The sequence below is a fragment of the Schistocerca piceifrons genome, chromosome 2, assembly GCF_021461385.2.
Source record: "Schistocerca piceifrons isolate TAMUIC-IGC-003096 chromosome 2, iqSchPice1.1, whole genome shotgun sequence".
Taxonomy (NCBI): Eukaryota; Metazoa; Arthropoda; class Insecta; order Orthoptera; family Acrididae; genus Schistocerca; species Schistocerca piceifrons.
The window spans coordinates 301,821,350-301,846,929 of record NC_060139.1 but is presented as its reverse complement, the minus strand read 5'-3'; the positions used below and the strand labels follow the sequence as shown (position 1 = coordinate 301,846,929).

The 25,580-nt window shown below is 40.6% G+C and overlaps 1 protein-coding gene across 3 annotated transcripts in view; it reads right to left on the bottom strand.

The window, feature by feature from the left end:
- Positions 1–5,616: 5,616 nt before the first annotated feature.
- The window catches only part of LOC124775363 (sodium-independent sulfate anion transporter-like), a 223,709-nt gene continuing 203,745 nt past the window's right edge, over positions 5,617–25,580 (bottom strand). For all 3 annotated transcript variants that reach the window (XM_047250197.1, XM_047250198.1, XM_047250195.1), the window contains exons 10-12: positions 10,740–10,904; positions 9,108–9,261; positions 5,617–7,915 (exon numbers count right to left, since the gene is read on the bottom strand). In XM_047250197.1, coding sequence (XP_047106153.1) covers positions 7,848–7,915; positions 9,108–9,261; positions 10,740–10,904 — 387 coding nt within the window. In that variant the 3' untranslated portion in view covers positions 5,617–7,847. The remainder of the gene's footprint in view (positions 7,916–9,107; positions 9,262–10,739; positions 10,905–25,580) is intronic.

Genomic DNA, 25,580 nt, shown 5'->3' with positions numbered 1-25,580 from the left:
CATCTACACCAAATAGAAACAAAGACTTCTAGAGGTGGGTACTTCTTGGGAATTAACAACCTCTTGAGATTTACTGCATAACTCAAATATTACTGTAGGAGAACATTGTAACTTTGTCAGGATGGGAAGCATATTAATATGAACCACTGTCCCTCTGCATGCTCATGGCGTCGGTGCGCTCACGGAGGCACAACATACAGTCGAAAGGGGACTGCACCACCACATTAGGAAAATAGACATGTCCGTCCACGTGCAAGTCCTGTATCGATGGCTGGGAACAACAGAGTCCAAATCAGTGTGCAGAAAATAACTCAGTATCATAAGGTCTCTGTAAATAAATCCACTGGAGGGCATGTAGTACATGTCAGCGAGCTGAGACAAGTGGGGCTGAGATGGTCTGCGACAATCCTACACTCTACCATTGTTTAACTGTGTGATGTGGCACTGGCAGATATACAGGGTGAGTCACCTAACGTTACCGCTGGATATATTTCGTAAACCACATCAAATATTGATGAACCGATTCCACAGACCGAACGTAAGGAGAGGGGCTAGTGTAATTGTTTAATACAAACCATACAAAAATGCATGGAAGTATGTTTTTTAACACAAACCTACATTTTTAAAAAATGGAACCACGTTAGTTTTGTTAGCACATCTGAACATATAAACAAATACATAATCAGTGCCGTTTGTTGCATTGTAAAATGTTAATTACATCCGCAGATATTGTAACCTAAAGTTGACGCTTGAAACCTCCGACGTTCAGTTGCGTGTTGTAACAAACACGGGCCACGGTCAGCGAGCAGCATCTGCAGGGACATGTTTACGATGACGACCGTGTTTACGAGTGTGGCTGTAGTGCACTGTTGTGGTTTGGTCTAGCTGTCGCAGTGTCCGCATGTAGCGCTTGCTGCTATTGTTATTCTGCATTAGTCTCCGCACGCAGACCAACTGTAGTACACCGTGTTACCAAGACGTCTGTGATAGTGTAGTGTTGTAGGAACTGTGACCCTGGTGTATTCGAAATCTGAAAAGGCGGAGATGATACTCATCTATGGCGAGTGTCGACGAAATGCAGCTGAAGCCTGCAGGGTGTATGCAGAACGGTACCCAGACAGAGAGCATCCAATGTGCCGCACATTGCAAAACATCTACCGCCAACTGCATGCAACAGGTATGGTCATAGCATGCAAATGGGTCCGTAACAGGCCCGTCACAGAAGCGGGTGCAGTTGGTGTTAGCTGCTGTTGCCATGAACCCACACATGAGTACACGGGACATTGCGAGAGCCGGTGGACTGAGTCAAAGTAACGTCCTGCGCATACTGCATCGTCACTGCTTTCACCCGTTTCATGTATCACTACATCAGCAATTACATGGTGATGACTTTAATCATCGAGTGCAATTCTGTCAATGGGCATTAACAGAGAATGCGTTGCAGTTCTACCTGTTTACCGATGAAGTGGGTTTCACAAACCACGGAGCAGTGAATCTATGGAACACGCATTACTGGTCCATGGACAATCCTCGCTGGCTCAGACAGGTAGAGCGACAGCGACCGTGGACTGTAAATGTATGGTGCGGAATCATTGGCGACCACCTCATTGGTCCTCACTTCATTGCAGGGACCCAAACAGCTGCAACATACATTGCGTTTCTACAGAATGATTTGCCAATGTTGTTCGAAAATGTCCCACTGGAAACGCGTCGACGTATGTGGTATCAGCATGATGGTGCACCTGCACATTCCGCAATTAACGGTAGGCTGACCCTTGACAGGATGTCTGATGGGCGTTTTATAGGACATGGAGGATGCATAATTTGGCCAGCCCATTCTCCTGATCTTACACCTCTGGACTTCTTTCTGTGGGGTACGTTAAAGGAGAATGTGTACCGTGATGTGGCTACAACCCCATAGGATATGAAACAACGTATTGTGGCAGCCTGCGGCGACATTACACCAGATGTACTGCGGCGTGTACGACATTCATTACGCCAGAGATTGCAATTGTGTGCAGCAAATGATGGCCACCATGTTGAACATCTGTTGGCCTGACATGTCGGGACACACACTATTCCACTCTGTAATTGAAAATGGAAACCACGTGTGTGCGTGTACTTCACCCCTCATGGTAATGTGCATGTGCATGTGCATCAGTGAAAAAGACCAATAAAAAGGTGTTAGCATGTGGACGTAATGTGCTGTTCCAGTCTCTTCTGTACCTAAGGTCCATTACCGTTCCCTTTGGATCCCTACGTAATTCGGTGCTCTCAGATACACACGATCGAACAGCGGAGGAGTGGTACTCAAATGTCAACTTTAGGTTACAATATTTCTGGATGTAATTAAAATTTTACAATGCAACAAATGGCACTGATTACATATTTGTTTATATGTTCAGATGTGCTAACAAAACTAATGGGATTCCATTTAAAAAACGTAGGTTTGTGTTAAAAACATACTTCCGTGCATTTTTTAATGGTTTGTATTAACCAATTACACTAGCCCCTCTCCTCACGTTCGGTCTGCGGAATCGATTCATCAGTATTTGATGTGGTTTACGAAATATATCCAGCAGTAATGTTAGGTGACTCACCCTGTATAACTCTGCACTGACCCCAGTGACCTCACTGGACATGTGTGTAATTATACTGATTGATCCATTGATATGTCTGCCAGGCTTGCAAGAATTTTTGTGGCAGCAAGCACTGTACTCCACTTTTTAGTAAAATATGGCTTATTTTCCTGTATGTAGTAGTAATAGTAGCAATTTTGTTCACACGTAGATCACTTTTATGGTATTAAAGAATTAAATAAAATATAATCCTTACACACAGACATTTACATATGTACTTGTATAGCTTGCCACATATGTTCAGATAGTTGTCCAGGGCCTTATAGGAAGAACAATCCTAGCATTTCTGTGAAGTTATGTAGGGAAACCATAGAACACCTAAATTTTGATGGCTGTATGGAGACTGGAGCCTCTATTATCCTGAATATGATGTCACTCTCCTTAAAACAGCATATCATCCATAATGTTCAGTACTGTTTTGCAAAGAAAGTGAATAATGTAAAAAGCTAGTGCTCTACACAGAACACAACAAATACTACACACACTCGATGCTGACATCAGTACCACAGTGATGATATTTGATTGCCATATTGTGTACCGTTATTCCTTGGTTGACAATGATATTTTGAGTATTATGTTTATTCTTCTTAGTAAGTGGAAGTTCTGTCTACATTTTGGTCCATGGTTATGGACAGTCATTTGTGCTGCAATTATCATAGTGCACAACTGATTGGTAAATGTTGTCACATGGTGTAGTTTAAACCTCCATTGTTTTGAACACATCTTTATATTGATTCTGGGTACTGTTTCTGGTTATTATTCTTATCACCTTTTTCAGTAGTTTGTAAACTGTGTTCATATTTTGTGCATTGTGCACCAGTAAAGAATTCCATAGTTACACAGTACACATATGAATTATATGAAATTATGATACTGGCTATTACATACTGATGATGGGACTAAGGTCACAATAAGCTGATGAAACCCTGCAAATATCTTTGTGTGTTCACCCAATTTGAATTGAGAATCAATATTCATTCCCAGAAATTTTGTTAAAATGGTTCAAATAGCTGTGAGCACTATGGGACTTGACTTCTGAGGCCATCAGTCCCCACTGTACTAGTACAGGAGAGTCAAAGGCAATTCTGTGTCCCCTAGAACTTAGAACTACTTAAACCTAACTAGGCTATGGACATCACACACATCCATGCTTGAGGCAGGATTCGAACCTGTGACTGTAGCGATCGCGCGGTTCGTCTGTAGCGCCTAGAACCGCTCGGCCAACAGGGCAGGCCCAGAAATTTTGTGTTTGTTATTCATTACACAGAGGTACTGTCTACATTTGAACAAACAATGTCATTTTCCTCCTACAAACTGAAATTAATGACAAATTTTCTTTATTTTCAATAGAACTTTGTTTTATATTGGCCAGTTGTTAATTTGCTTCTGAGTTTGTTTTCTCTCCAAGGAGTTCTCTTATTCTCCAAGTGACAATAATATTGCTGTCTTTAGGAGAGAGAATTTGGTAATCCACCTTGTTTCCTCAAGAGATATTCAAAAATGTGTCAGTGTACCATTCATATGAACACAACATTATTAAGAAAGTGACACAGAATTGCCTTTGACTCTCCTGTTCTAGTACAGTGGGGATAAATTGCTCACTAGCTGGAGCTGACAACAAACATATGGGAACCCAAGAAAAATGTGCACTGGTCATTCAGGCAACCAATTTCAGTTGAAAGTTTGAGTGACTACAATTTACAACAAAGAGGAAAGGGTATACATGCTACTCATTTTGGGTGGTCAGTACAAACGAGGCTGAATGAGTTTGCTTCGATTTGTTTATTGCCAACTCAAGCAAGCAGACAAATTCCACTATACCTGTACAGTGTGCTGTAACAGGAGAGTCGAAGCCAATTTGGTGTTATGTTTTTAACAATGTCATTTTTACATGAATGGTATACTGTTACACATTTTTGAACAGGTCTTGAGGAGAGGAAGTGGACTGCTAAATAAAAATTTAAAAATTTTTGCATAACATGTAACGCTATTCATATATTCATAATGAACAAAGATAGAAGAAAGGCAAACATGATGGTTAGTGTCCGTATGGTAGCTAAATAAAATTAATTTGATTCATTTATTTATTTTTCTTCTGGGGTGAAAGTTATTTGAGATGGTCATGGTGAACAGGACACTTCACATGTAAGTTTTTCATTAAAAGTTTAACGCTATTTAAAGTCTGTGTTATCCCTGCTCCTTGTAACTCATCTGCTAGGTTATGGTTGGAACCAGTCATTGACTGTGCCTAATGGTTATAGATTATTTAGTGGAATTTTGAGGTCAACAGCATCAAAACCCTGTTGGCTTTTATCTCAGGATGTTTGGCTAACATTTTTAATACTATTTTTCCACATTTTCCAGCATGAGTCAGTCAGAAAATGTTGGTTGAAGGTACTGAGACAAAAATCAGCAGGCAACATGTTAAGAAGCCTCAAAAGCCTCAACAGTTTTGTAGTATCAAAAAATTTAGAAAGATATAAGAAGATGCCTATAACACACTCATCCATGTTTACAGCATTAAATACCACATGTGAAGTCTATTATGCCTGATTCTGTATGTCTACCACATAAGAACCCAAACTGAGACTCACTTAGAAGGTTGTATATATTCCAGTAATCAATTAGACTATCTTCGGTAACTGTTTATATTTCCTTTTTTTAGTGATGCCAGCTGGGAAATGAGCCTGTAGTTCTCTATGTCTTCTGTATTACCTTTCTTAAGCAGAAACACAGTTCTTGCCAGGTTTAAATACTCTGAAAAGTTCTCTGAATACTCATTTACTACATTTATTAAAGGAGCTTGTGTTCTGAAGTATTATCAAAAATAACTGTACATCTAGGACATGGTAATTTCTGCTTAGGACCATCAACATTTTATTTATTGTTAGTAAAATTATGATTTTACCTTCATTTCAAGCAAAAATTGCAAGCACAAATACTGTAAATATGACAACTATTAAAAAAATTGAAATAAAACAAAGTAAAACTGTAACAGTGATACACTAGTATTTTGACAGTTGTGTTGTCCTGTTTGGCATTTATTTTACAAATAAAATACTGTTCTGCAAAACCAGACTCAGGAGTGATGATAATGTTGCAGAGTACTAATACTGAGCTTGCTGTAATTGACACAAGGCAGAAAAGCAGCTCTTATGATCCCATTTTCAATAAATAGGTATTTTCTTTTGGTTTTATTACTGTAAGAAAATGCATGTGCTGCTGACAAATCACAGTAGTGCTCTCTCAAAAGATTTACACTACTGTTTATAAAAAGTGAAATGCTCAGTCAATTGTCTGCAACACATCATAAGGGAATGTGTAGAACAGCAGAACCATAATAAGTCATTTAAATGGCAGAGAGAAGGCATGTACTAGCTTATTTCATCAAAATATGAAAGGATCGAGTAATAAGGCAGAAGAGCTTCTCTTGTGATTGTGAAATCTAGACAGACAACTTGTGTCTATTTGAGCACCACATAACCATAGGATTAGATAAATTACATATAAAAGATTAGACTCTAGCAGATTACTCATGCAGAACTAATATGGGGAAAGGAGATATTAAGACCGAACCCATGTTCAAAAACATTTAGACTAGTAGATTTTGTATTGATCAGCACATAGAAGTGTGAATTAATATTGAAAATCAGTTCAATTTTAATTGTAACTGCATACAGATCCCCACTGGGAAATTTAAAACTGTTTATGGGGGAAATTGGATTGCTTACTCTGATATCTGTCAGACAAGAGCAAACAGTTAATAGTCAGTGGTGGCTTCAATCACTTCTTCCTATAATTACAAATTACTGTATAAATGATCCACAGAACATGAAACAAACCAACACTAACTCCATGATTACCTATGAATACATATATTCATTAACACCTTTTGTCTTTAAAAAATACGTCTCTTGTCAAAAAATAGTGCAAAGCATGAATATAAACTAGAACCAAAATAATCTCTACAAAAACATTCAAGAGTTAACATTAGTGCAGAAAATAGTCAGATACAGGGGTAGTCATGTATTCAGCAACCTGACAGAGTACAAAATTGTTGAGGCACTTGTGGCCACTTATTGATGTATTCCCTGTAGGTTGTCATCTCAGGATCTTCAGCCAACATTTGTTTGACCAATTTCCTGGTGTTTTGCCAGCATAAATGGCAGTGAATGACCATTACAGATAGCAAGGGGAGAACCACAGCCATAATGAAAAGGGACAGTTCCTCAGACTTAAACACGACAGATACATATAACCTCCATCCACAGGTCCAACTGCCATCAACCACCAGAAATGGAGGGTGAACCTTTGACAATGGCAGCCACTCATACTGCCAAAATATCAGGAAAATTACTAAACACACGTGGGCTGAAGATCCTGAAACAGAAGTCAACAGGCTAAATGTCTGATGGAGAATATTAAACGTATTTTGGGTGCTAAGGAGTACCTTTATAGAAACACCTAAAATTACTGTATCAAGTACTGAATGGCAATAATATTGTTATGAGGTCTAGGAAATAGAATGATAGGCACTATTGTTGGGTGGGAACAAATAAGACCAACAAGGATTCTGAGGCTCACTAAATTAATTACAGAGTATTGGTATGTGACAACTCAGATGAAAGTTAAGAGTAAAGCAGATGTCTCAAATCAAATGTTGGTTTGACTCAGTTGAAATGATTCAAAAGAAAAAGTTCTCTGAGACTATGGAGAGACTGAAGCTCTTTTTTTTTCTTTTTTTTTAAATAAACCTAAGACAATACAAGTTAACAGACTGAATTATTTTGGAACTCTCTTTATTCTTACATTATAAAAATGTCCATTTCCTTGATTGATTTATTTTACAGCATTTAGTTTCACTATCAGTCTCCACATTTAATACTGAAAGCCGTATACAAAGTCTCACATTTAAGGAACATTTTACTGAGCAAAAATATTGCAGAAACTTTCTGCAGTTCTTATTCAACTAATCAGTGATACATCCCAGTCTGTATTAAAGTCAGCCAATCCCAAAATGCTAGGATGTTTACTTCTCACAGATGACACCATCTTCCCCCAAGACCTCAATTGCATGTAAAAATGGCTCATGTATAAACTGTTCTATTCAGTCAAGATACACTCAAACTCAGTTTTGCTTCTTCTCCATCTCTTCTGATTAGGCTGCTATAGTGCCAATGTAGGGAATCAGGTATTCACTAATAACTTCTATGGTTCACCAGAATTTGCTGGAGGCTCTGTCACTGTCTCCCCCTTCTCATTTGCTTTGTCTGAAACTTTAGAAAGATAAGTATATTAAGGTGTTAATATTCCTCAGTGGTACTTAATATATGCAGGAACGATTATGTGTTTAATGTCTTGTTTGTAAATCAACACAATTTTTACAGAGACACAAGTACAGAATCAACTATTACTCAGTTCATTACAAATGTAGTAACAGTACTAGACAGAAAATATAATACAGTAGGAATGAACTTGCATAGTGTTCAACATGATATCTTGTTAGATAAATTAGAAGCTGTTGGTATACAAGAAGCAGTAAAGAAACTGTTTCACTTATATCTCTTAAATAGTAGACAGGTGGTAGAAATTATTTCTAAAAACATGAAAACTAAAGTATTATTTACAAATCTGATACTCAAAGTGTCCCAATATGGGTACCACAAGGCAGAGTCCTAGGGGCTTCTCTTGTTTCTCATTTATGTAAATAATACTGAAATTCCATTTTATGGTATTTATGTAACTGTGTTTACAAATGACACAAATGATGTTATAACTGATATATGCCTCATATGGCCAACATCTACAACCAGAGTTTCGGAATATATTCAAAATGGATTTGAAATGAACAAGTTAACCTTCAATCTTTCAAAAACTAATTATGTTTGTTACAGAAAAACAGTCACATCATGACCTGGACCTCAGAATTAAAAATAAATGAATTGTGATGGTAATTGTCACCAAATTTTTAGGTGTGCATATTGACCAAAGTTTAGACTGCAAAGCCCACATTCTCTATCTCACTAACAAGCTAAGCTCTACTTGCTTTTATTTAACTAGTATGGTGTGTAGTAGGCAGTACAGCAGAATTGTCTACTTCACATACTTTTGCCATTACCTACATCTTCATCATCTGGGGTCTTAAAAAGACAAACCTGAAAACAATCTTCACTATATAAAAACAAGGTGTTAGAATAATTACCAACAGTTCTAGACTAATAGCTATTCTGCTATCTACAAAAAAGTGTAATTAACATAAAAAGGTACATTGACAGTTTCAAAACTGTCTCAGATCTTAACTGTTACAACATCATCATCATAATCATAATCATCATAATCATCATCATAATACTAATACTAATACTAATAATACTACTACTATTACTACTAAGCTATGTTCACTTGCCCTGAAAGAAAATTGCCTAATAACATGACTTAAAATTTTAAGTAAATTTGTAAGTATTATACCTTTGAATATATCCTCAAGTGTGTCTGCATGGGTGAAATATGACCCCATTTTCATATCTATACCTAGAAATGATTTCTCTGTCTGCCTGTTCCACCTCCATAGATAAAAGCTCACATTTCGATTCTTCAGATCTTGACAAAGTAATTTTAACACCTGAAAAAGTAAAATCAAACAATTTGGAAAAAAACTTTTCTGATATAAATAAATTACTTTCCAACTAGGCAAATAATAGCATTGTCATGCCTTCTGATTCCATCTTATAACTAAGTTTAGTAGCATCTTTGGAAATAATGACTTAATTTCTTAATTGTGACCAACAGAGGAGCACAAATAAAACTAAAACAAAACTAAAATTCTCAGCTAAATACAGACAAAAACAATGAACTACACAAATGCTCATAATACTGACTTAATATTTTAACCAAAAACCAGGAAACAAACTGAAGGTGCATATTTAGTTTTGAAAAGTAAGACGACATGTTGGCTGCCCCAAAAAATGTCACAAAATTGTAAGATATTCAATGAAAAATAGTATTAAAACAAAATGCCTACTGAAGATGGTAGGACAGTAGTGAAAAATGATGCAATATTAAAAATAAATAAATAAATAAATAAACAAAACTCTCTCTTGCAACAACATACATCTCCAGTTATTATTTGTGTGTATTCGTGCAATGTGAATGAACAAATGAACAAATTTAGACCCCTAGATATGACTGATGTAATATGAGTGAAAAATAAGCACAGCATTCTTCAAGAAAGAATGCACTAGTATTGGGGATACTAATGTATCTATGATTTTCAATTAACAGTCATTACCATTTCTTGATTTACAACTTAAATAGTAATCTATCCTTCATGTGTAAATTCTGAGTTACTGAGCCAAAAGTTGTCACTTTTGAATTTGTGGTGCAAAATGGGGAAGGTATAAATTATTATGCACACTGGGAAATGCTATACATATTTCTCTTCATCATATGACAAAATGGGTTTCTGAAGCGCAAAACATCAGTAAAAAATGATAAAAATAGAACAAAATGCAGCACCTATGCTTTACACTGAGAGTTATGAAAATATTTTAGATAATTCATTCCTGATAAAGTACAATATGTACCACTGCCTTTCAATATAACAGTCAAACAGCCATCTGAATGTCCGTCATAGCTTACCAATGTTAGGATTCCCTGTGAAAACAATAAGATTTAGAATGGGTTAGCTATAAACTTACAAGTGTTTTTAGAAGAAATCTTTCATTCAGCTGCAGAGTGAAATAAATTTCCATATTTATTATCTAGATAGATATCCTGTGCGATATTCTTTCTCCCGTGAGTGCTAATGCAGCAAGATATTCATAATTGAACTGAGCATTGAATAAATTTGTATGTGTCATTGTAGGCATTGCATGCGATAGGTGAAGTCCCAAGTATGAATTTCTGATTGGCACACAACCTTAATCTGACAGTAGGTTTCTTTATAGTATAACCTACACTGCACTAATAAAAGGTGAATTCTAGTTACAGTAGAGTGGTATTAATTGAAGGAGAAAAGCAACATCAGTAATAAGATATGAATTACGTCAGTGGTAAATCACTTTTGGAGTTTCAAAAATAAATTAACATTTGTCATCTTACCTTGGCAACAGTTGTGTCAATCTGCCCCACTAAACTACCATCAAGCACAACAGATGATGGAGGAGATTCTGTACAGATGTTTACAACAACTTCACGGATGTGTTCTGCAGAAGGAAACCTTAAGTTCTGCTGTGGTGACAGCAGGAGCACCTTCTGATCACAGACCTGCACAACAAATATAGTGCGGTACTTTCCCTTTGATTCAACTTGGTTACTGAATAAAATTAGATATATTATTACACACAAGTAGGTGCACAATTTTTATCTTTGACTGTAATACATGTAGTCTGCTTATGCTGTCATTTATTCACTAAGTATGTTCAGAAAACAAATAAAACAGAGTAGCTGATGAAGAGCTATGAAAATAAAGTCAAAAGTAAAAGATATGAATTTTCACCCTTAGAAACTGCTTGAACATTTGGTGAAAAATGTCAAGCTGAATTTATTTTCTTATTTCAAAGACCTCTTCCACTTCACAAGAAGCAAAGATGATAAAATAATTGTGTACATAACAAAATCAAAAAATTAATTAAGTATTTAGATGATTAGCCATTGTTTCACATTCTTCTCCAAGTAGAAAATAGTGCTCTAATACCAGATAGGCCTTTATGATCTGAAGTTTCTACCAGATCTCATGCGAACATCAAGGTAATCTACACATATAATCCCATTTACACAAATATCATCAGGTTGAAAGCTGTCTTAATGGACAAGAGTCCTTCCAAATACTTCCTAGTTCTGCAAAGAATGTTTTTACTTACTACCCACAAAGCTACAGCACAAGATATTTTGGAAGAAGTAAAGGCAACCACTTGCTACATAGTTGACTGAATGATCAACAGGCATATGAACAAGATAAATAGTGTTGCCGAGCTCTCAGGCACTTCCCTTTTCTTGAGTAAACTAACAAAGTACAAAATCACCCTTACTGCCTCTCCTTCCCACCCATCAGCCTCCCCTTCTACACCCTGTCTCATTGCTCTTCTCACCTGTCTCATTGCTCTTCTCACCTGTCTCTAGACCGACCACAAACCCCTTGTGTTTACCAGTAAATCAATCCAGATATTTATTGAAATTTTTGGTGCATGAATAAGAGTCATCCTTCAGTTCGCAACAAGCTTATGTATTGTTTAGCAACTTAACGAGCAGTGAGAAACCATAACAGAGTGTGAAAAGTAGTTATTTGTATGTTATAGCATGTGTGAAGCTTACATGTGTTTGCTAGTCACATTTGGAATGGTAGGAATTGCGTTGTCAATCTGAAGTTCTTAGCAGCAAATATTACTGTTTTTGTCATCAATTTACATGGAATTGCCAAAAAACTGGTGTAGGGATGCGTATTCAAATACAGAAATATGTAAACAGCAGAATACAGCACTGCAGTCGGCAGTGCCTACATAAGACAACAAGTGTCTGGCACAGTTGTTAGATCGATTACTACTGTTACAATGCAGGTTGTCAAGATTTAAGTGAGTTTGAACATGGTGTTGTAGTCAGCGCTCAAGTGATGGGACACAGCATCTCTGAGGTAGTGATGAAGTGGAGATTTTTCCCATATGACCATTTCTCAAGTGTACTATGAATATCAGGAATCCGGTAAAACATCAAATCCCTGACATCGCTGCAGCCAGAAGAATATCCTGCAGGAATGTAACCAATGACAACTGAAGAGAATCTTTCAACATGACAGAAGTGCAACCCTTCTGAAAATTGCTGCAGATTTCAATGCTGGGCCATAAAGAAGTGTCAGGGTGCAAACCATTCAACAAAACACCATCAATATGGGCTTTTGGAGTTGGAGGCCCACTTGTGTACCCTTGATGACTGCATGACACAAAGCTTTACACCTTGCTTAGGCCCATCAACACTAACATGGGACTGTTGATGACTGGAAACATGATGACTGGAAACATGATGACTGGAAACATGATGACTGGAAACAAGGTGGTGGATGCTCTATAATGGTGTCGGGCATATGCAGTTGGAGTGATATGCTACTCTCGATATGTGTAGATATGACTCTGATAGGTGACACATACATAAGCATCCTGTCTGATCACCTGCATCCATTCATGTCCATTATGCATTTCAATGGACTTTGGCAATTCCAGCAGGACAATGTGACACCCCACACATCCATAATTGCCACAGAGTGGCTCCAGGAACACTCTTCTGAGTTTAAACAAACTGCCAGACATAAACATTATTGAGCATATCTGGTGTGCCTTGCAACATGCTGTTCAGAGACGACCCCCCCCCCCCCCCCCCCACTCTTACTTATTTATGGACAGCTCTGCGCCCTAGAGGGTTCATTGTGTCAATTCCCTCCAGCACTACTTCAGACATCTGACATTAGTCGAGGGCATACCACATTGTGTTGCGGCACTTCTGCATGCTTGCAGGAACCCTACATGATATTAGGCAGGTGTACCAGTTTGTTTGGCTCTTCAGTGTGAGATGAGCAATATGTAAAGGATGACAAATAAAATGCATGCAACAATTGTGTGTGTGGCCCACACACACACACACACACACACACACACACACACACACACACACACACACTCTCTCTCTCTCTCTCTCTCTCTCTCTCTCTCTCTCTCTCTCTCTCTCTCTCTCTCTCTGTTGTGACGTGCCGCCGTGCAATTACGCGCGTCCTCTACGTGTGGCGCTGTCTGCCAGCCATGCAGCAGCTGCGACAACAGCCAGCCGAGCAGCGGCCGCTAGACTGGGACTCGGTGCTCATTCGAATGCTAACGTGTACACATGTCTTACTTGTCAACTTACTCTGTGACATATGTGTTGTTGTGTTGTTCCGAAATACATGTGTTAAACTTGAAGTTCTAACAATTGGCGGCGAGGTAGTGGATTTTTCCTTTTCACTGTAGACTCACAGGGTTCCATGGCTACTGTCGAGCAACTATTGCAAAATCTCCTTGAAGAGCAAATGCTTCTAACAGCGCCGATTCACGATTTCGTTGCGGCGTCAAATGCGGGGCTCATCGTTGGCTATACCTCCTTTTCCTCATTATGATGAGATGGCGGAAGACTGGTCCAATTATGAAAAAGTCTTCGACAGCACTTCTTGGCATTTCATGTCACGGACGAACAACCATGTAAGTCTCTGTTCCTTTCCTGGATTTCACCTCAAATGTATCGGTTGTTGTCGCTCCTTTGAAGGATCCTGCATCTTTGTCCTTTGCTGAAATGTGCTCACTTCTGTCTGTCTATTTTCAAAAGCAAACGCATGTGGTAGCCTCTCGGGTTGCCTTTTATAGTTGTCAAAAACAGCCACATCAATCCTATCACGCTTGGGCTGCTGAACTTCATGGCCTCAGTCGAAAGTGTCAATTTGTTCCTGACGCTCACAAAGAATCCTATGCCGATTCCATGGTACAGGATGTTATTATCCGGTCGGCGCCCGACAAAGAAGTTCGGCAACGTGCCCTTCAGTTGGCGAATCTGACTCTAGATGAAGTTCTCTCCATTGCGCTGTCTTTTGAAATTTCTCGCGCCGCTGGGGCACAAATAGAGGCGTGGGGTGATGTCGGAGAAATACAACCTCTGTGCACTGTTGACGACGCGTGCGGCGCGTCCCCGCCGGCCGACATGGCCGCAGTGCACTCCCACGCGCAGCCTCGGCCTAGCCATAAACAACCCGCTAAGAAACTGCAGCAAAACCCCTGGCAACTTCCTTCATGTCCACGGTGTTTTACAAAACATTCACATGAGGATTGTCCCCAACGTTGGGCTGTATGTCGCAATTGCAAAAAGAAAGGTCATGTGTCTTCCGTTTGCAAATCGGACCACATACATGATGTTCATGAACATGATGCTGATTTTGATTCTGTGTTGTCTGTCAATTGGACTTCTTCCCTTTCAGGGAAGTTATTCCTCACTGTCCAAGTCCTTGGTCAAGATGTTCGCATGCAAGTGGATACCGGTTCTGCTGCCACTATAATTAATTCTCAGACGTATCTTCAGTTGGGTTCATCACTCCTGTTACCTGTCACTCGGCAATTACGGACGTACAATAAACAGGAGATTTCTCTCTTGGGACCGTTTAATGCTGAGGTATCTTACAAATCCATCGTTTGCACTGTTCCCATATTTGTGGTCGACCAGAGCAACGCAGAAAATCTTTTTGGTTTCGATGCCTTTCGCGTTTTTGGGTTCTCCATAGATGACTCTGTCTATATTGTCTCTGATGCTATTCCTTATGCTCAACTGGATTCCTTGTTGACGACATTTTTGTCCCTTTTTTTCTCCTGGGTTAGGCCGTGCAAATGACTTTGAAGCTCATATCACACTCAAACCCACTGCTTGGCCTAAGTTTTTTCGGGCTCGGCCCATTCCTGTGGCCCTTCGTGATCGGGTAAAACGGGAGTTGGATCGTCTCACTACTTCAGGGGTCTTGCTTCCTGTCACTTCCAGTGAGTGGTCCTCTCTTGTTGTTGTCGTTGCTAAGCCAAATGGTGATATTCGTCTCTGTGGCGATTTCAAAGCCACTGTAAATGCTCAATGCCTCATCGACACTTACCCTATGCCCCGTCCTGAAGAACTGTTCACTAAACTTGCTGGAGGCCAGTATTTTTCTAAAATTGACCTGTCAGAAGCTTATCATTAACTTCCTCTCGACGCTGCTTCCTGGCAGTTTCTGGTCCTTAACACACCTTTCGGCCTCTATCAATACCAACGCTTGCCATTCGGGGTTGCTAGCGCCCCTGCTCTCCTTCAGCATGTCTTGGAACAATTATTGCTCCCTGTCCCTGGGTGTATCAATTACATGGACGACATTATTGTCACTGGCTCCACCACTGAAGAACATCTTCAAAATCTCCGCACACTTTTTCATGTCTTACAGACTGCCGGTATTAAGTGTAATCTTCAGAAATCACAATTTTTTGAAGCATCTATCATGTACTTGGGGTTTCAACTCTCTCGGGATGGTATTCGTCTGCTTCAACAAACTGTCGCTGCAATCGATGCCCTTCCTCACCCTACATCTGTTAAGGAACTGCAGGCCTTCTTGGGGAAAATAGCATACTATCACAAGTTTTTACCATCTGCGGCTTCGGTGGCTCAGCCGTTGCATCGCCTGTTGCATAAAAACGTGCCTTTTCACTGGTCCGCGTCATGTGAAGCGGCTTTCCAGAAATTGAAGACTATGCTGAAACAGGCCCCATGCCTGGCTACTTATCGACCTGGCCAACATCTTGTTCTTGCCACAGACGCCTCTCAATACGGGGTCGGTGCAGTCCTTGCGCACCGTTTTTCTGACGGTTCGGAACAACCCATTGCTTATGCCTCCAAAACGCTCACGGATGCCCAACAAAAGTATTCTCAAATTGAGAAAAAAGCTTTGGCCATCATTTATGCTCTTGTTGTTTTTTGGTGTTTTTCTCTATGGCTCAAAATTTCATCTTGTTACGGATCACAAACCACTTGTTTCCTTGTTTCATCCATCAACGACAAGGCTGCACACCGCCTCCAGTGTTGGGCTCTTTACTTGTCTCGTTTCAATTATGAGATTCATTTCCGGCCAACGGCTCAACATGCAAATGCTGATGCTCTTCCCATGGGTCCTGATCAGGCATACGATAGGGACGAACTTCTGTGTTTCCACCTGGATGTTGCCGAGCAGCGGGTTGTGGACGGGTTCCCCATCACTGGGGACAGGCTGGCTATGGGTTCTGACCCTACCCTCTCCCGGGTTTTATGCTGTATTCAGAAGGGTTGGCCAGATCGCCCATCCGCTAAGACTTCTGATCCATTGTGGAACTACTACACTTTGCACTACCGCCTCACGGCTAGGGATGGTGTTATCCTCCTCTCCACTGACAATGCTTTGCCGCGTGTTGTGGTACCTGCATCTTTGCGTGCTTCGGTCTTGTGCCTCCTTCACCAAGGGCACTGGGGTGTGTCTCGCACAAAATCTCTGACGTGCCGTCATGTGTACTGGCCTGGCATCGACTCTGAAATAGCACACATGGTCGCTGCCTGCGGCCCTCGTGCATCACAGGCCGCTGCCCCGAAGTCATCTTTGTCACCATCGCCTTTGCCTGAGAAGCCCTGGGAGCGCATTCATGATGACTTTGCGGGACCCTTTTAGGTACTTATTGGCTCCTCGTAATTGACGCCTACTCTAACTTTCCTTTCATTGTCCGTTGCACGTCACCTACCACCGCGGCAACCACCAGTGCTCTCGCCCGCATTTTTTCTTTGGAAGGCCTCCCCTCTACTCTTGTTACTGATAATGGTCCACAATTTGCCTCTTCCGAATTTGCGGGTTTTTGTGCTCATCACGGCGTTATGCATGTCACGGCCCCGCCGTTCCATCCAAAATCCAACGATGAGGCTGAACGACTGGTCCGCACATTTAAGGCTCAGATGTGGAAACTTCTGATTTCTTCTGCTGCTGATGATGCGCTTCTCCAGTTTCTGGCGTCTTACCGTTTCACCCCCATGGGCGACCACAGCCCGGCTGAGCTCTTACATGGCCGACAGCCCCACACGCTACTTCATCTTCTGCGGCCTTCCACCTCACGGCCACGGGTGCCTTCACTTGGCTGGTTCACTGCTGACGACCTCGTCTGGGTACGGGGATATGGCAGGCAGCCAAAATGGAGCCCGGGCTGCATCTTAAGACACCATAGTAGACGCCTGTATGAAATCCAGATGGACACGGGTGTTGCAGTGCGTCATTCGGACCAGCTTCGGCCTCGTGTGCAGCCAGCAACGCCTGTTCCAAATGCCGCCACACCACCTTTGGCTCTACCTGACGCTCGGGATCTTGGCATCTCTCAATACTAACAATGCACCCCTCTCACTGTCATCGCGATGCCAGCACAAGAACGGATGCCACCAGGAGACGTGCCCATGCAGGAACCGGAGGACCATCCTCAGTCAGAGCAAATCTATTCGCCTCCTCCTCCTCCAACGGACGCCGACACATCGCCCATGTCTCCTGTCATTTCAACTGGAGTTGCCACAACGGGCAGATTGGTGCATGGGGCCCCAGCAGATCAACCCCTACGTCTCCTGTCATCTCGACCCGTTATCATCGGGGACACTTCCGTCTGTACGGGAAGCTTCCTCCTCGAGACTTTACGGTGAGTCAAACAACACCTATGGACGTTAGCCATCTCCAGGACACCTCCATCAAGACCAGTGCAACAATTTCAAAGGGGGGAAAAGTGTTGTGACTCGCCGATCATTCAAAGTGCCGCCGTGCAATTACGCATGTCCTCTACGTGCAGCGCTGTCTGCCAGCCATGCAGCAGCTGCGCCACCTAAGCAGCCAGCTGAGCAGCGGCCGCTAGACTGGGACTCAGTGCTCATTCGAATGCTAATGTGTACACATGTCTTACTTGTCAACTTACTCTGTGACTTATATATGTTGTTGTGTCGTTCCGAAATATATGTGTTAAACTTGAAGTTCTAACACACACACACACACACACACACACACACACACACACACACACACACACACACACACACACACACACACACACACAAAAAGTAGTCCTCCACTCCAGACACTCGAACTTGACTAAGTCCAGCCTAACTAGGTGGCAATGTTGAAAGATAACGGGGTGTGTGTGGGTGGGTGTGTGTGTGTGAGAGAGAGAGAGAGAAGACATTATGCGTGCTAAAGAGCTGATACTCTTTGTGAAAGTTGCTGGCTGCTGTAGCTAGTGCACAAATTCACTGTTTTTCATAATACAGGCATCTTATCTCTGGCTGGATGAAACCATAATACAACAAACTAACTACCCACACAATAGCTCAGATATTGACACCATCAACATCCAGTAGCTGGAAGAGCATCCAGAAATGCCAGAAGTTATCAAATTTGTTAATGTCTTATTGCCATCTAAGGGCAACCCCAGTGAACCCCTTCATCAAACTCTCAGAGCACCCAGATCCCACCTCACCTATCTTCTTCATCTGCCACATTCCCCCATGAATCCCAATCTCCTACAAAACCCAGAATGTAAAAAAAAAAAAAAAAAAACTCAAAACAGTGTTATCAACATATCCACCAAAAACTCCAATCCAACAGAAGTTTCACTCCTATCCAAAAGCCTGATCTTCAGCCCCACAACAAAGTTCAATCACGCTGGACTAGTGAAATACCTACTGATTTCCTACAAGTCCCTAAATTGGTCACCCCTTTTTCTTCCTACAAATCCCTCCTACCTGACCTCAACTATGAAACTTGCCTCTTGCATTTCATAATACCACCCATCTACGACCCTCCCATTTAACCACCCCCTGCATACCTTCCAGGAATTCCCAGCCTTCTCTAGGCCCCTTTCCAGGTGCACAAACCTCTCAATGGAAGAAAGGTTAGCCACCTGCAACCTAAAAACAGACCCTGATTTAATCATCCTCCCTGTGGACAAAGGCTCCACCACTCTAATGATGAATTGCAGCAATTGCCCGACAGAAGGCATCTGCCAACTGTTTATGGTATTTTGCAGCTCATCCAATCTATGTAATGTCCTGGCCTCCCTTTCCCCACACCCTCTCTCAGCTCCAAGCCATATGGGTATCCCAATGATAGAGCCAAGTGCAAGACCTATCTGAAACACCCACCCAGCTCATCCTACACCAATCTAGTCACAAGCTTATCCTAACCTACTAGAGGCAGGGCCTCTTCCAAAAGCAGTCATGTCATATATCAGCACTGCTAAATTTCTGCACAGCATTTTATGTGGGCATGACAACCAACCAGCTGTCCACACAAACTAATGGCCACTGCCAAACTGCAGTCAAGAGCAGAGTTGGCCACCCAGTGGCAGAACATACTGTCAAGTTTAACATGCTCAATTTTAATGGCAGTTCACAACAGATGCCATCAGGATCATCCCCCCTAAACACCAGCTTTTCTCAACTGCATTGACCTTAATGGAACAAAACCAACACAGATGCAAAGGTTATTTCAGGAATACTCCATAGGAGTGTGATAGGATGCTTACTGCTTACAAATTGTACAAATGATCTATTGGGTAATGCCAGAAGCCTGTATTCAGATGCTGCAGTTGTTTGTAAGAATGTAGCAATGCCATATGACAATGACAAATTTCAGGAAGACCTGCTGAGGAATGATGATCGGTGCAGAGGATGGCAATTGACCTTGAGTGTAATTAATATAATGTATTGCACCTAAATAGGCAAAGAAAACCACTAGTTGATGATTTCATTACTGGTGACACAAGAGCATTACAGCATTACACAATCGTTCAACAAACTAGTGGCAAACATAACAAGAGAACCATTGTGCATCAGAGAGGTATACTATTGAAAATCCAAGAGCATGCTCCAGGAAGATTTGGCTGCTGTATTACTTCCTCCCACAAACAACTTGTGAAACGACCACAATGACAACACATGAGAAATTAGAACTAATGTGGTGGTTCACTGACAATTGTTCTTCACACATGGCATCTGTAAAACAAACAGGGAAGGGGGGGGGGGGGGAGGGGGAGAGAGACAGATAGTGGCACCAGAAAACCCTCTGCCACACACCATAAGGTGGTGTACAGAGTGTAGTTATCCTTGAAACACACTATTCATTCCCACACTCAACTTGGACTCAATCTATACTAGTCCCTCATCCTTCACCCGTTTCCAACCTGCCCCAGGATCCTAACTTCACATACTCTGCACTCACATCTTCTTCACCATAGTCTTCCATTCCTCTGTTCTGTCACCCCCTCACAATCCTTTCTTCCAATGTCATCATCACTGGTGCCAATGCCCACATCACACTCCTGCGTCATGACCTGCTGCCTCTTGTTCCCACATTCCTATCCTGTGGACCTACTGCCTCCTTCTTCCCATAGGCTACTCTTTACCAAGCTTCCTCCCTCTGGATCCCTGGCTCCTTTCTTTCCTCTCCCACTCTGGAAGAGGATTTGTCTGAAAGTTAGCAACATTTCCAGTCTTGTTTATGTGTCTGTCAAGGACTTGGTCACCTCTATTATTCAGTGAGTTGTTACTTACTTCCTGTTATCAGGCTGTATAGCAATTACTATAGCTAGGAAATTCATGAGTTGTGCTTAATATTGAAGCTTGCTGCACACAAGTACTTTAATCATATTGGTAGATCTTTCAATGTACACAAAATAATCTTATAGGGTATCATCTATCAAGTAAATTGTTGAATGTTTTTACTGGCCAGTCAATTCTGCTGAGACAGTTTTAAAGTCATTGAAAGTAAGTCTATGGCCAGTAGGGCATAAATATCCAGATCATGCAATATTAGTTAACTGACCAAGTATCGACTGGAAGGTCTATGGACTGTTTGCAGGGGGTACAGACAGACAGTCTTGCTAAGTACTTTCGATCACATTTTCTGAAAACATGTCTTGAGCAGCTAGTTCAATATCCCAGACACAATGGGAATATAGAGATGGGGGTTGGTGATCACGATGCTTTCATAGCAACTATAGTTACTAAATAAATCAGACAAGAATGCTAGGAGAGTGTTTCTGCTAGAAAAAGCATCTGATGATCAAAGTTTAAACAGATTGTAAATCATCCACTGGAGAAGTATGTGCCCAGTCAGTTGTTTCAGGGCAGAAAAGACCCAACAGAGTTTAACAATGAAATTCAGAAAATACTGAGGAAGCAACAGCTGTTGTGCTCTTGGTTAAATAGAGAGCACACAAATGATGACAGGCAGAGATTAGTAGAGATCTATTCCTGAAGCATACAACAACTACTCTCGTCATACCTTAGCAAAAGATCTGGCTGAGAACTCAAGAAAATTCTGGTCCTATGTAAAATTGCAAAGTGAGTTTAAGGCTCCCACTCAGTCATTTATTACCAGTCTCTTGTGGCAGTAGAATATAGTAAAAGGAAAGCCAAACTTTTAAATTTCACATTTAAGAAATCATTCACACAGGAGAATCACATAAAAATACTGTCGACTGACCATCATACAAACTCCTGTATGGGCAATATAATCAAACATCCCTGGCACAGGGAAACAACTGAATGAGTTGAAAAAAAAATTAAGGTGCTGGTCTGGATGGAATCCTCGTTCAGTTTTACAAAGGGTACTCAATGGCACTAGCTCCTTACTTAGTTTGCATTAATAGTGAGTCCCAAACAACTGTAAAAAGATGCATGTGACTCCTGTATGTCAGAAGAGTAAAAGCATGGAAACACAAAATTACAGACCAATATCCTTAACATTGGTTTGCTGCAGAACTCTTAAACATATTCTGAGTTCAAATATAATAAATTTCCTTGAGACCAAAAACCTTCTGTCCTTGAATCAGCACAATTTTAGAAAGCATTGATCATGCTAAACTCTGTTCTCACATATGGATGAAGAGCAAGAGATGGATTCCAAAATTCATTTGACATGGACCCTCACTGCAGACTGTTAACAAAGGGTAAGAATAGGTTCCCAGAAAGATGAGTGGTTTATAGACTTTTAAAGCAATAAAACCCAGTATGTTGTCCTCAATGGTAAGGGTATCATCAGGAGTGCTCCAGAGAAATATAATAGAAATACAATTATTTTTTGTATACATAAGTGATCTCGTATACAGGGTGGTCAGCAATCTGTGGTTGTTCGCTGATGATGCTAAGATGTACAGGAAGGTGTCATCGTTTAGTGATTGTAGGAGAATACAAGATGACTTACACAACATTTCTAGTTGGTGAGATGAGTGAAAAGTACCTCTAAATGTAGAAAAATGCACGTCCATTCAGACAGTAGGAGAAACAAACCTGTAATATTAGAATACCGTATTTACTCGAATCTAAGCCACACTTTTTTTCCAGTTTTTGTAATCCAAAAAACCGCCTGCAGCTCAGAACCGAGTGCAAAGTAAGCGGAAGTTCTGGAAATTGTTGGTAGGTGCCGCCACAACCAACTTCTGCCGTTGAATATATGTAAAGCTATACAGGCTTGCTTTGCAGGCACAAAAATACTGGCGCCAAAACCTTTGCGTCAGTAAATAAATTAAAAGAAATGATAGAAGAATGTAAACATTATGCCTGTATTCTATCATGTTTGCTGCTATCTCATTTAAATCATGTCTGCCTAATAAACTATGAAACTAGAGTGAGACAACAGCAAACGCGAAAGTATATACATATCATGTCATGTTTATATTGGTATTATTCTTTTGCTGAATAGTGATACGGTCAGAAATGAAGCACGTCAACTGACTGGAGTTTTAAATATAAGATGACTAATTTCTGTGCAGAATGTAATGTACTAAAAGGCATCTGCAAAGATTTTCAAATGGAGAAAAATTTTCGCTAAACTCTCGTTCAGAACATCTTCTATCATACACAGTCTATTATTTGGTTCTTGTTGATCATTATCAAAGAAAGCAGCAGTGTAAGTAACAACAAATAGCAGTCTCTTGCCATTGTTTAGCTTATGAGACAATTCCTCTCTTTTTTTTTTATTGTAAGCGGCGGTAGCACGCACAAAAGCAAACCATGCTGCGAGTGTGGACAGGTCATAAACACTCATTATCAGAATGCGACAAACACTGCATGATACAGTACAATAATGCATTTTCAGCTTAGAGTGACGTAAACACCCATAACAAAGAGAACAGCACTTATCAGATCAAAGCAAAATAAGCAATCGATTCAAACCAGACGAAGCACATGAAAAAGAAAGGATACCCATATAAATACGGATGGAGCACCTGACACATAGCAATGGCTACTTGGTGAAGCTTAACTGTTAAGCTTACAACTCGAACCAAACTACTGTAGCTGTATCTTCATCCATTTGACCTAAATTGTGTCTCACGTTACAATGGACCAACTTCGTTTCGATTTGGAGGTGAGGTCTAAAACTTTTCGCTCCCCTTGAATTTCGAGTCTCAAATTTCAGGTGTGGTTTAGATTTGGGAACACTTTCTTTCCCTCGATTTCGAGTCTCATTTTTCAGGTGTGGCTTAGATTCGAGTAAATATGGTATAGCATTAGTTATGTCCTGTTTCACACAATCATTTTATTAAAAGTCTGAGCATAACATTGCAGATCAAATGGAATGAATGTGTGAGGATTGTGATATGGAAGACAAGTGGTTAACTTTTTTGGTTTATTGGGATAATTTTGGGAAATTGTGTAAAGGAGACTGCATAAGGGACACTGGTGCGACCTCTTCTTGAGTACTACTCAAGTGTTTGGGATCTGCACCATGTCATGTTAAAGCAAGACATTGAAGCAATTCTGAGGCAGGCTGCTTGATTTGTTACCAGTAGTTTCAACTAACACTCAGGTATTACAGAGATACTTCAGGAACTCAGGTTTACCTGGAGGGAAGGCAATGATTTTTTTCAGGAACACTATTGAGAAACTTTAGAGAACCATCACTTGAATATGACTGCAGAACAGTTCTACTACTACCAACATACATTTCATGATACAAGATACATATTAGGGCTCATATGGAGACTTAGAGACAGTCATTTTTCCCTCCCTATATTTGTGAATGGAACACGAAAGAAAATGACTGGTAATAGTACAGTGTACACTCCACCACAAATAATGGTGGCTTGAGAGTATACATGTAGATGCAAATATAGATGTAGATGTAGATAGTATTACATATGTTACTACATATTATCTTATCACAATGTCATTTTAGGTTAGAGGGGACTGCCACTAGACTTTAATTTCCAAGCAATGAAATTTGTCAGTCAACAGGCACAGTAGTTCTGCATTTCTTGTTAATAAACTGTGAGCCATACTTCTACATACTGACAGTTGTGGCCACTTGCATGGGATTGCCCTATGACGAACTACCTATCAACCATCTACAGGAATACTTCCTCGCTATTCTGAATCCCAAACCCTTCCCTGGTTCAGATTCATTGACATCATATTTATGATCTAAAACAAGGATTAGGACACCCTATCCATATTCCTCCAGAATTTCAACAGTTCTACCCCATTCACTTCACCTGGTTCCTCTCACCCCAACAAGTCACATTCCTCAATAATGACCACCCATATCAATCCTATCAACCACGAATAGTATGTTTATTTCAATAGCTGCCACCTATTTCCCACCAAGAAGTCCCTTCCATGCAGCCTAGCCACTTGTAACCATGATAACTGCATTGACAAGCAGTCCCTCACCATAACTAAATTGTTTATTTCAGAAACCACCTAAGTGACACTTAAAAAAAAAAAATGGAGATTTTGATGGGATGTTACTATTTGGAGATAAATACATCATTTATTGCAGAAACAGCCTATGTTCCATATTAGGATTGCAATTAGGCAGCTGTGTAAATAATGTGTTTATTTTGGAAAGAACCCAAGCACCATCACTTAGGTTCTTTCTGTGGTAAATTCATTTCTCCATTCACGATGGTTGGTGGCCCTGTTAGGATTACATGTTTTGTGACTCTTCTTTTGTTTTTACTGAGTCTGTTGTTGTTATGGTAATAAACATGGAGTGTGTGTTTGCAGTGGAAATATAGGTGTATTTAATGATTATTAAGTAGTGTGCAGATCTTAAACCATGTCTGACAGTGCAGACAATGAACCTAATCTTAAGTGTAAATGTGGAGTGCGACATGAAGAAAAATACAAGCAGAACATTGTCCAGGAAGCTAGAGGGCAAGGACTGAGTTATGTGTCCCACAAAGGAAAAAAGGTCACCCACAAAGCCCCACCGAACATTGTAAACTGTAAGTGTAGCTATAAATGTCATTCAAAACTTACTGAAGAATCTATGCAGGCACTCAGGAATAACATTTATTCTTTGGACAGTAAAAACACATGAGACAACTACTTGCAAACATTGGTTGAGGTTATGCCAGTAAAATGTAAGTGTAA